This window comes from Lissotriton vulgaris, chromosome 9, assembly GCF_964263255.1.
Source record: "Lissotriton vulgaris chromosome 9, aLisVul1.2, whole genome shotgun sequence".
Lineage (NCBI taxonomy): Eukaryota > Metazoa > Chordata > Amphibia > Caudata > Salamandridae > Lissotriton > Lissotriton vulgaris.
The window spans coordinates 1,214,693,954-1,214,706,889 of NC_141697.1; the positions used below are offsets into that span (position 1 = coordinate 1,214,693,954).

The following is a 12,936-nucleotide window of genomic DNA, read 5'->3' on the forward strand; positions in this document are numbered from 1 at the left end:
ACTGCATCATTGTCGCTCCACAGCTCATGTGCAGTGGGCTTTCCATTCAGTGACTCATACATGACCATTCTTTCAAACCTATATCCATAAGCAGAACAAAACAGCACAGGTGGACCACAATATCAAACATATGGTAATTTATATTGTGCAGTTCCAATGAGTCACAGTGATACAGCTTCCGCGATTCAATTTCTTTATTTCAGTGAAAAAGTTAGACACCATACAGCCGACGCGTTTCGTCCCAACTGGGGACTTCTTCAGGGTGTTGATAGATATAAGCTTCAAGTGAAGAAAGAATAAGGCAAACCGCCGTCGTCACTCAATAGGCTTGTCTTTTCAATTTAGGATCAGAATATTTGGACGTTCCAAAAAGGTATAGGTACCCATAGAATAAGAGAAGTATCATGGGTGTAGGTCCATGACATGTAGTTTTACATGGTGATTACTCAGTTTAATGTTTAATGCAGGTGTACGATCCACCAAACAAAGTTTGAAAAAAACTTCCTCAATGCGGACAGAAGTGTCCAGATCGTGATATAAAAAAACGATCCACAAAATCAGCAAAGGTCCGGAACTGCGATGAGTCCTCCGGCCGAGTACTACAAGTAGTACTTGTTTCATATGTCTCCTTGTTAGGTGCTGTCCGTAAGAAGGCTCCACTGTCAGGTTTCTTTATCCCTATATCCATAAGCAGATCAAGGTCATAAGTAGACAAACAGTTACTAGTTTGTGACGTCATGTCTAAGTTCATTCTACAAAGTCTTCCACAGACGATCCACCACCTGGCACATCCCAGCACAGAGTGATGTCAGAGCACTAATGCCCATCTGCTTCTTCGCAATGCAAGCTCAGCATCTGAACCCCTCAAGATGGTTTATCTAAAAGCCCTCAAGGCGAGCACATTTAACATACATGCGCTGCCATCCCGCATTCATCTGTGGTTGCAAGCCATTGGACTCAATGCAGAAGCTTCATGGGCACGGTATGAGGGAAGGGAGGGGCTTTGCTTTTTTTATCTTTCAAAATTCTGTTGTTCCTATGCGTATGGCAGAATTTGAGGGAACAGCCATCATTTAGTAATCTAAAAAATAAATACAAACTTTTCTCCAGGTTTAATCATTTAAGGAATATAATTGAACCACAAACAATCTACCTATATACTGCTACCTAAATCTAGTCTCATAATTTCCTTCTGAGGATGAGGAGGAGGGGGTAGAACACCACAAGTTGTTGATGGTCCTGTGTCCCTGTTGGAAAAATTCTACCTCCAAGTATTGGCACAATACATTTTTGCAGATATGCCCAGGTGCAGATAACAGAAATTGGAGATGGATCCTACCTTGGGAAGTTCTTCAAAAAGTTCCCCAGCTCGAAGGATAATGGCCAAGATGATCAAGGCAGACACAGCACTGGCCATCTAAAGATGACAAAAAGACACAAGGACTCCATCAAAACAAGAATTCCGCAGAGTGTGAAAAAGCAACGGGGTACCGTCATGTGGAAATGTCGGAATGTTCAACATTATGAGGAAGCAGCAGGAAACAGCCTTTACAAAGCTGTCTCCACAACACAATTCCATTACAACATGGTTGTTACAATGACAGTGTTGTTAGTAAGCAATGCCATTACATTGAAAGTCATTACAACACCTTGCAGTAGGGGGCGCACTGGTATTGAATTTAAAATCCAACACCTTCCCTGCTGTTGTCCAAACTGGAGTAGGAATAGTAAATAATAGCATTCCTAAGTCCAGCGTGCCCCCTACTGCAAGTCGTTGTAATGATTTGCGAAGTAATTGTATTGCCTACTAACAATGAGGTTGTTGTAACGACGCGTTGTAATGGCATGCGATCAAATCGCATGCATTGTAAGGAGTTATATTCTTAAAATCCAATCTTAAGCATGATGCAGGCAGGCTGCTCAGAAACAGATCTAGATGAAACCATTTTTCAGTATTGGATATGGGTGACCCAATACCATTCTGAACGAGTGTGCTGTCAACAGTGATTGACGCTCATGTGGGTTAAAGCTTGGTTTTGTAAGGCTGGATCCTCTCTCTTCTGACCTTGCAGATCTTTCCTTGCAATGCAAGTGGAACGAGACAGGGGAGCTGTTGAAAAGGGGAAGTAATTTATCCTGCTGATGTACAAGAGAGGATGAAAGTCCGTCTGCTTAATTAATACCAAATACTGATCAACATGTTTATTGTGTCAGAATATTGACAACCAAAATAATGTGAAAATACATATATATAGGCGTGCATACGTAAGATAACTACGGTGAGTACTGGCAATTGAAGATTTTATATATATATATATATATATATATATATATATATATATATATATATATATAATATTCACTGAAAAAAACACCATGTCATGAGTGATGTAATATGTGACGGCATCAGCAGTGCATTGCGGGCGCGCGAGTTATAGCTAGCTGAACTAACTATAACAGGGGAATTTCAATGGTTTTAAATGAGTGAAATGTCCAGCTAACTATAACATGTGTGAAACCTACGTTTTTTTCAGTGAATTTCAAAGGTTTTTAAATGCTAATTCCTAACTATACCGTGGTCGAATATGTGCATGGTTTCATCTCTCTTGATATACGATGGACGTCGGCTGTTTGATGTACAACAATCCTTTAACCCCTCCCACGCTTATGACGGAACGCTCCGTCATAGCCCTCGGGTGGGCTGCGCTGGTGACGGAGCGGTTCCGTAATGGCCCGCCCGGCACGCCTGCGCGGTGCTGATTTCGTGCCTGCGCTGACGTTCTGAAGAACGGGCGGAGCCATGACGGAACCAGATGCGTCACGTTGTAAATAGCCCGCACCATGGCGCATCTTTTGCACCGTCGCTGCGTCACAAAAGTGACGCAACGGCGGCGCAAAACAGGTGTAAGGGGCTTGTAAATCTGCCCCAAGGTGTCTAAAGGTAGGGTAGTGAGTTAAGGGAAATTAAAAAAGGATAGTAAGGGACAAAGAGAGATGCATAGAGTAGGGTAAGGGGAGTGAAGGTAAAAGAAATGAAAAGATGGTGAGGGAAGGGGATTGGAAGATGATAAAAGGGAGGTAAGTGACCCCCAAGAAAAAACATTTTTTTGGGGGGGAAATCACTGGGTGCGCGCAATTTCGCAGCCCGCGATTTTCTGCCCCCAAACATTTTTTTTTGCCTTTGGGGGTCCCTGTGGGACCCCCTGAGCAGGCCTAGGGGGTCAGGGTGCATGTACCCTACCCCCCTTTTTGAGTTCTACACGTTTGTTTTTCTGCTTTCCTGTGCCTCAGTCTACCGAGGCACAAGATGGCTGCCAACAATTTCTGTTTTAGAGTGTTGACAGACAGTGGCAGCCAATCATCAAGAAGCTCGTGCACGGTATAGATATATAATTGATTTCAACTTTAATTTTCTCAGCAACTACTGGAGGGATTTACACCATTTAAACAAAAGCGTGATCTGCGTACCAGACCCTACCATTTTTCCAAATTTGGTGTCATTCCGTTCAGCGGTTCGGGCTGTAGCCGTGTCTAAAAGTCCTATGGAAATTAACATGGGGAAAACACGTTTTGGGACCCCCATTTTTTCTCGGCCCCCGCTTGTCGAATCTTCCCGAGACTTTCAGGGAAGGAGCGTAGCGTAGCGGGCCATCTTCTTTGAGAAATTCGTGGAGATTCATCAACCGGCGCCAAAGTTATTCCCAATAGAATGTTGCGGATTTCCTATGGAAACTAGGTCCTAACTATAACTACCTACTGGCGACAGCCAGTAGGTAATATGTATATATATATATATATATATATATATATATATATATATATATATATATATATATATATATATATATATATATATAAAAATCCACTCTCCACGCCATATCTCCGGCGCTCACCGCAAATGAGAGAAACGGACACCTTGTTTCAATCAGCAGCCGCTGGTAAATTTCTTTATTTATTTTTTAAGTGCATTGCTGTGCTGAATACCATACGCTTTTCAGCGATCCCGGTCGCCTTGCTCGCTGGTAATTTGTGCAAACAACCCTCCACATATTTAAATTGTAAACACCCCCGTGATTGGTCGCAATCCGAACGTAAACATAGACAAAGTACTTCATGACTTACATCGACTATAAGGACGTGTCTTTGTAAAAAACAGACTTTACAAATAAACAGTATTCATTCATTCAATTTTCGCTATCATTTGTACTCAACTCACACAATAAATACATTTATATAAATAAACTTATATAAATATAACACTCATGATAAAAATAATCATTTCATTTTCTGTGCAAATACGCATGTGTGTGGCTTACTGCTTATTAAAACAAAGATACAATATTATCCTTTCAGTATTCAATTTTTATGTTTAACCTCACTCAGATCGCGCTCACCCTATCATGTGCAAAGTGCAATGTTTAAAGTGCTGTCAGTAAATACTATTTCTTAAAGTGCAAACAGTTGATCTCCCAGCCGGGAGTTTAACAACCACCATACACTAAGTCAAAATTGATGTATTTACAAAAAAGGGGAGGAAATCAGGTAAATTGGGCAAATAAATAATTTCATTGGCTTGGTTAATATCTGTGCAAATACAGCTTTCAACTTATGGCATTCGATTTTCCAGTTCATAATTCTATGTTTCTTTACTAAACCTCGACTTGTGATTACTCTTGTATCTCGATAGAGTTCAAATTACCCATTTATTACATACCATGGGATAAACATGTTAGCCAAAACCTAACTTGCAAAAGGGCCTATATTAATCTGTACATATAATGCAATATGTTATACTTTTGTGTTAAACCCATCCATTCTTTACACATTTTCCAGCAACCTGGTACTTTGCATAAAAAAATAAATAGATACAAAAACATTCAGTACAGATAAAATCCAGATTAAAAGCCTTACTACAAAAACCTGCTTAAAATTGATATAACAGGCTGGGATTTCATTGCTTCATTTTCCTATTAGGATGTGAATTTCGTTGTGTAAAGACTAATTAAAACGAGATATACAGTTTGTTCACTCTTTCCAAGAAATGGTACAGGTCTTCACAGATATTAAGGCCCCGCTGGCTCTTAGTATCCAAATTTAATATGTAGCTGGTTTCTAGGTGACGAAGTTGTTTTTCTCTGTCACCTCCCCTTTTTGTATTTGGGACACTATCTATGACAAAATATCTAAGCACGTTAAGGTTGTTACCATGTTCTGTTTTGACATGCCTAGCTACCGGGTACGTGGGGTCAGAGTTTACTGTAGCCCTCAGATGTTGTAATATTCTTGCTTGTACTGGTAGCTTCGGGCTTCCGACATATTTTAATCCGCATGTACAGGTTAACATGTACACCGCATATTTAGTTTTACATGCGAATTGTCCTTTGATTTTAATCGGACGTTCTGAAAATGCATTTGTGTACTCTGCGGTATTAATCCCAAATTTGCACGCCCGGCATGAGCTGCATTTAAAAAAAACATTCCGAGTGGGAAACCAGTTTGCTTTATTGTATACTTCAGGGCAAGTTTTGACTAAATCCGACCTCATAGAATGAGCTTTTCTAAAGGTAAAGTTAGGTTTATGCACATAGATTTCATTGAGAACACTGCCAGTCATCACTATAGGCCATTCTCTATTCATTATCTTTCTAATGCTTTGTGATTGTGTACTGTAGGTCGATACAAATCTTCAGGATTTAACTGAACTTTCCTTATCTACACTCTCATTAAGTGGAATGGTATCTGTTTGGGTGGTAGTGTCTTGTTTCCTCTCCAATAATGTACTTCTTTCTACCATATTGGCCTTGAGTAGGGCTTTTTTCAGGTTTTTCTCACTGTAGCCTCTCTCTACTAGCCTCTGTTTTGCTATTGAAATTGCCTCCTCGTAAGCAACATCTGTACTACAGGCTCTCTTAATTCTTAGAAATTCACCATAAGGTAAACTTGCTATGGTGTGGTGCGGGTGAAAGCTACTTGCGTGGAGTAGGGTATTCCCTGCTGTAGGTTTTTGAAACAGGCTGGTTTCAATATTATTCGCCCTAATAGAAACCAAAATGTCAAGGAAGCTAATGGAAGTGGAATCTATATGGTGGGTAAATTCCAGATTAAGTGTGTTGATATTGATAGTGTCAACAAACGTCTCTGCTTCCAATACCGTACCCTTCCAGACGATAAAGATGTCGTCTATATATCTCCACATTTGTATAACATGTCTATCAAACAAAGCTTTATGTTCCCCCTGTAGGACATGCTCCTCCCACCAGCCAACATGTAAACATTCATAGCTGGGGGAGAAGCATGCCCCCATAGCTACACCTTGTTTCTGTCTATATACCTTTCCGTCAAAGAGGAACCTGTTATTGTGGAGGCACCAGTGAATAATTTTCAATAACATTTTGTTATGGCTATAACAATCAACATTACGCAATTTTAGATAATGTTCTACTGCCGCCAGGCCAGCATCGTGCCTGATACTTGTATACAGAGATTTGATATCCAATGTCAACAGCAGATAATCATTTTCCCAGTGCACTTCCTTCAGTTTGACTAGAAAGTCACGGGAATCCTATATATATATATGAGGGCAGCCTTGTAACAAAGTCCTGTAGAAAAAAAGTCTACATATTTCGAAGTCTTTTCAAAGGTACTATTTATAGCTGAGATTATTGGACGTCCTTGTAGAGGGTCAATCCCTTTATGTACCTTTGGGATGAGGTAGAACGTGGGTAAAGTGGGGTGAACATTCAATAGGAACTTATTTTCATCCTTTGTGATTAACCCCTCTCTTACCCACTTACTTAGTTCTTTTTTATATTCCTCATTCACTTTGTGGACAGCTGCTCCATTTGACATTTCATAGCATTCCTCATCATTTAGATGCCTAAATGCTTCATCTCTATATACCTTTTTGTCCCAAAGGACAATATTGCCTCCTTTGTCCGCTTTGTTGATGACGACAGTGTCATTGTTCTTCAGTTTGTCCATAAATTGAAAGTATCTTTTATCTTTATCCTTGCTTTTTAGTTTGGTGGTGCACGTTTTTTTATGGAGTATTTTCAATTCATCAATAACCCTTTCGTGGTAAACGTCTATTGCGTCCCTTGGCATTACCGGGACGAAGGTGGAAGGTGATTTAAATGGACTGTGACCTCCCCTCCTCATCTTGATATTTTCTTCCTTCAATAACTCTTGAGTACTGGGGATACTATCTTCCGATTCCTCCATTCTCAAATTATGCAATGTCCGCAATAGGGGGATTTCTTTAACAGCAATAGTTGTTGATACGCTAGATTTTTGCGCTACCACCCGTGATTCCACCCCGCCAGGGTTTTTGATGGCAAAGTATTTCCTCAATTTCAGTTTTCTTATGAATTTGTAGACATCTACCCTTGTTTTAATAAAATTAAAATTGCTTTCAGGGCAATAACTTAAACCCCATGCTAATAGTTGTTTTTCAGCTTCATTGAGTTCTATATTGGTGAGGTTGACAATTGTCCGGTCTACATTGGTGTTCTTTTTTACTTTTTCCAATTGCGTCTTCTCTGCTGCCAGTTCCCGCGTCCTCTTGTTGAATTGCCTGCGTTGGCGGCGGCTCCTGTTCCTTTCAGTGTTTGTGGGTTTGGTTTTTGTTGATAACGCGGTCTTAGGGACTGGATCCTTTGTTCCCTGATGTATATATATATAAGCTCCAAAGTTCCCCACCGGAACAAAGACGCACTCAGTCATCCGCTAGCACCAGGCTTTTAAAGGGTAAGAAGGGAACCGGCATGCAGATGCAAATAACAGCTTTCGTGTCGAGTTATGCATGCCTGACGCGTTTCTGTGCTGCCGCACATCATCAGAGGCTTCAACAGTCTTTCGTGCTGTTCTGACCCATACACACACAAGGAAAAATTTCACCCTTCAATGGGCTGCTCTGTTGAGCGTATTGACTTGTGGGTGTTATAGTCTGGATCAGCAAACTCTACCCTAATGGGTGCACGTAAATATTGCTGTTGCCAAAAAGTCCAGAGCCCACAGATGGGCCTAAGCATGTGGATGCCGTTCAATATCCCAAGAAGATGTCCCACATAGTGGCTCTGTGAATTCACGGAGTCTCAATGTGGAGGCATCCGTGGAGGATTGACAAGCCGGATGTGCGAGTGGAGGCCCATTGGTGGGCTTGAAACAGCTCAGACAGCGGCACACACTACAAGACTCACAAACCAACGCGGACTCATTCGAGTCGCCCATTAGAGGGCAAATATTTTTAAGTGGGAGGTGTGGCCCCAATGCCAAAATGACTGTTGCGCCACTGAAGAGTGCAATGAGCATGAAACGCGTCCGGCGTGAATCGACAGGCTTGCTGAAAACTGGATCCGCTTGCAGATCGGGCTTTTACCTCATGAAGGTTATTGCAGTGGATGTCAGAGTGTGTCACCAACTGCTGGGAACCTTGGAGCTTTGATTTATACGCGGCCTCCCAGCCGCGGGAGATGCACCACCTGGAAATTTGGGGCCACGGAGCTCCGATTCACGGAGTCTCAATGTGGAGGCATCCATGGAGGATTGACAAGCTGGGTGTGTGAGTGGAAGCCCATTGGTGGGCTTGAAACAGCTCAGACAGCGGCACATAACTGAAGCACACACTACAAGACCCACAAACCAACGCAGACTCATTCGAGTCGCCCATTGGAGGGACAATATTTTTAAGTGGGAGGTGTGGCCTTTATGCCAAAATGCCTGTTGCGCCGCTGAAGAGTGCAATGAGCACGAAACGCGTCCGGTGTGAATCAACAGGCAAGCTGTAAACTGGATCCGCTCGCCGATCCGGCTTTTACCTCATGAAGGTTACTGTAGTGGATGTCAGAGTGCGTCTCCAACTGGTGGGAACCTTGGAGCTTTACTATATATATATATATATATATATATATATATATATATATATATATATATATATATACATACAATACCCGTTCAGGCATAGAGTGCAACATAAAATATGCAAAAAAAAATGTTGGGACTAGGTTTAGTGTCAAAATCATCCCTGGTTAAGGCTATGTAGGATGTACCACCGCCCACTGACAAGGGGATGTTGATGTCAATCATACAGTTATGTGAATACTACTTCAAATTTGTGGAAAACCTTTTTACTCTCATGGAACCCTTGTGCAAACTGCTGGGAAAAGGTTAAAGGTTTGTGTGGAGACAAGATCATAAAGACACCTTTAAATCTGTAAAGGAAAAATATAAGGCCTTGAAAGACTGACCACCATGTTGGTGGATCCCAGCTCAAACCACTTAAGGGCTGCCTTGTCCCAAAAACATAGGATTGAAGAATGAGTAGTAGCCTTTGTCACCAGGATCCATAATTAGACAGAGATATACTGTCATCAAGAGGGAATTTTTGTCTTGTGTTTTTGTGCCATTTCATCTGGGGAAAGATGTCCAAACTGCAAACTAACCATGAATTCCTTGTCCACATTTTGTCTCGAGCTGGAGGATTACCATGCACTGCATGTATACCTAGACTTAGTTCTAAACTATCTGTACTGTTTTAACGCTCATTGTGTCCCTTGAAGGAACAAGAACCTGCAGGCTTTAATCACACATGTCAAGACGTAATGAAGAAGAAAGGGGGATGGGGAAATTGATGTGGAGGTGAATTTGAGTGATGTTGACACTCTACAAACTGGTTATGTAGATGAGGAACTGTGATGAGTCCGGAATGAAAAACATAGGGGCATATTATCAAGACAGGCGATAAAATGATTGCCGCTTTAGTGGCAGAAAACTGCAGCTAAAGCAGCAATAATTGACTTGATAATATGCTCTATGGAATTCCAATTGAAGCTCATGTTAGACGTCCTTCACATTTAATATGGGCTTCAATTGGAATTCCATAGAGCATATTATCAAGCCAATTACTGCCGCTTTAGCTGCAGTTTTTCGCCACTAAAGCAGCAATAATTTTATTGCCTGTCTTGATAATATGCGGTATTATACATTGCTTTACTTAAGTAAGTGTAGAATGAAATATAGTTAATGAATTTGTCTTTCTTAACAATAAATGCATTCCTCCCAAGGGTCTTTGCTTATGCATTCTTTCTTCTTGTCACAAGTGTCTCATGGGGATTTAAGCTCTCAATTGTTTGTGTAGGATCCATTTTTGATGGCCCGGAATGCACATAGATGGCAATCATTTATGTCAGAGAGTTTCATGTATGAGTGTCACCCAAAAAAGATTTGAACACCTCATGTACCCCTGTACAACCAGTTCATTGGCCTGACTTTGCATTGCAAAAGACGGGGTCTGGAGATTGCTGGAACCTTTCACAAAGTTCCTTCTTACATGTAGCATGCTTTAATCCTCATTGATTATCATTCTAAAAAGCCAAATGTTATGTTTTTGAGAGAGCAACCACTTCCAAAAAATTTTAATTCCTCAAGTTAGTTTGCAACAAAGGATTTCCCTAAGATGATTATTTCAGATAATGGAGTGCAAGTTACTTCCACCAAAATGATTGGTTTCCATATTTTCATGGCATAACACACTTTAGGACTTCCCTTTATGACCAACAGTGCAATGAGCAGGTTGAATGATTTAATAGTTATCTTAAGGGCAGTGTACACCTAGCCTGCCAAGGTAACATTACCTTTTCTATAGCCCAAAGTCCCCCAATTGTGCCAGGGTACTAGCCCGTTCTTCTTATTGAGAGGGAGACACTCCACCTCTGAAGTACGTTTATAGTGGCTCCAGGGTAAGCTTTCTCAGGGCAAATCCTGTGTTTCCAAACCCTACCTCCTGGGGTTTAGGAGTTGTTTAGAGCCTCAACAGACTTGCTCTATGGAATGCCTTGATAATACCAACAGTCAAACCTCTCAGTTTTTCTGTGGGTGACTACTAGAAAATGGAGTTTCTAAATATTTGCACCTTACACAACTGTCAAAGTCGATAAGTATAGTGCTGTCACACAATATGGTAAGAGTTCGAATATTAAAAGGATTTCCAAATGCATAGATGCTTGTGAGATTGAGTATTAATGTGATGGAAAATTTCCTCTCAATCCGAGACCCCGCGTTATGATGGTCCCACCAGGGAAAGATTAGTGGACCACCTACAAGGGTCAAACTTGGAGGTCAGGAGATTGCACTGTCATACTTCTAAAAGTGTGAATGTTTTTGAGTGCAAATTAAGCACCTGGTATACCAGTGGTGTTGCATTAGTGTCAGGTTGAACCTTCCCGCCCTACTTGCTGGTGCTTGGGCCGGTCTATGCCACAGTTATATGTCTTGTCACTATAAATGCTGAATAAGCATGTAATTCACCCTTACATAAGTTTACCACACATCAGGTTGGAGTAACTTGTACAAAAACCCTGGTAGGCAGTTTTCATAACTCCCATTTCACCCCAATTCTACTCATGTTGCCTGCTCCTGATTAGGCAAGCAGAGTAAATCATCCACTAGGCATCTGCCAGACAGGAGTCTGGCAGTGAAAGTAATGCCCATTAAGGGGTAGAATTAATTTTTATTGTGGTTTGCCTTTTTCACAAGGCTATCTATGGCATGGTCGTGACAGCTAGCAACAAAATAAATCATGTGTGTTGTCCGACTCATTTATTTAATTTTTTACTTCCCAATTCCACTCCACTTGAACTTTGCCGCACATTTTTGCCTTGTTGATGTTTTTTTGCTTCCAATGGCAATTCCATTTCCTCCAGTCCTGAGCATGCTTGAACATGCTTCTCTATATGTGCATGTACTATACATGTGTACTCACTCTGGTAAAGTTACCTTAGTCTGCAGCATTGCTCTCACCTGGGTATTTCCTCCTGTATTCTCTTGGACCATACTCCTTGACAATGAGCAGCACATCGCAAAACAATGGAAAAAGCTGCCCACAAAGTTGCTGAGGCCCAGTGCTATCAGCTCCTATAAAGGACAAAGAAAGAATGCAATGAAACAGACTGATTGATGCATGTGAAAGGTAAGGCATCTTAGATGAATGGACACACCTCTGGCCAACAGTACTGCCAACACTCCAACTACTTAACCAAATGTGCACACACCTGGGAGCTTATAGATGTTTGAGTTACATTCCTGGGGACATGGCAGGAGCTTCAAAATCTATTTTAGACTGTTTGATATTTCGAGAGTCAGTTCCTTAGACATTAACCACTTATATTTTATGCAGAAGCTCCATACTCCTTCAAGCAGTCATTGTCTAGATCATTTGTTCATATCCATTTAAGGTGGCACGCCACATTAAATATTACAGATAGGGCTCCCGGTTTTGTGGTATTCATTTTTTGACATTTCCGTCTGTATTTATCCATATTTATTTTTTGTCAACTTCATCTGTATTTATCCTTATTTATTATGGGTTCTGTGAAAAATATAAAGCTGAAACTGGTATATTTCCACATTATTTAACCAATAAATATGCCTCCATCCATGAATGGCTGCCAGGTTTCAGTGATATGAACACACGCAGAAGATAAATCAATGCACTTATACAAAAATATGCAAATTTCAGTATCAGCCTTGTGCATATCTACTGCTGTTCAAGCCTCTTCACTAAAACTTTCTTTTTAAACCCCCTTAGCTCTCAACTAACCCAGTTATTGGCCTGGCAGTCATGGCAAAGTGTATTTAGAATCACTCAAAAAGCATACAATTTCCGTTTTTATCCACATTGAAAAATAAATGCAGACAAGAAAATAAATGGCATTCTGCCTGTATTTATCTGTAAAATTCAGTAAAAACGAAAAAAGGGAGCCTTAATTACAGAGTAATGCTCTAAAATGTAAACATTTAAGGAATATTGAAAATTTGTGATTTAAATTTGCAGAGCTATATAAGATTCAAGAATTTCCATATTGGTGAAGATGGAGATTCTAAAATATAAGAAGAAAGTTATGTGAATTGATGCACCAATTTCCTAAGGGGGAGCCCTAC

The 12,936-nt window shown here is 40.7% G+C and overlaps 1 protein-coding gene across 2 annotated transcripts in view; it reads right to left on the minus strand.

Annotated features, from left to right (window-relative positions):
- Positions 1–12,936, minus strand: part of LOC147693063 (solute carrier family 26 member 6-like) — a 240,761-nt gene that overhangs the window by 100,429 nt on the left and 127,396 nt on the right. For both annotated transcript variants that reach the window (XM_086936875.1, XM_086936874.1), the window contains exons 10-11: positions 11,797–11,910; positions 1,340–1,417 (exon numbers count right to left, since the gene is read on the minus strand). In XM_086936875.1, the coding sequence (XP_086793001.1) occupies positions 1,340–1,417; positions 11,797–11,910 (192 nt within the window). The remainder of the gene's footprint in view (positions 1–1,339; positions 1,418–11,796; positions 11,911–12,936) is intronic.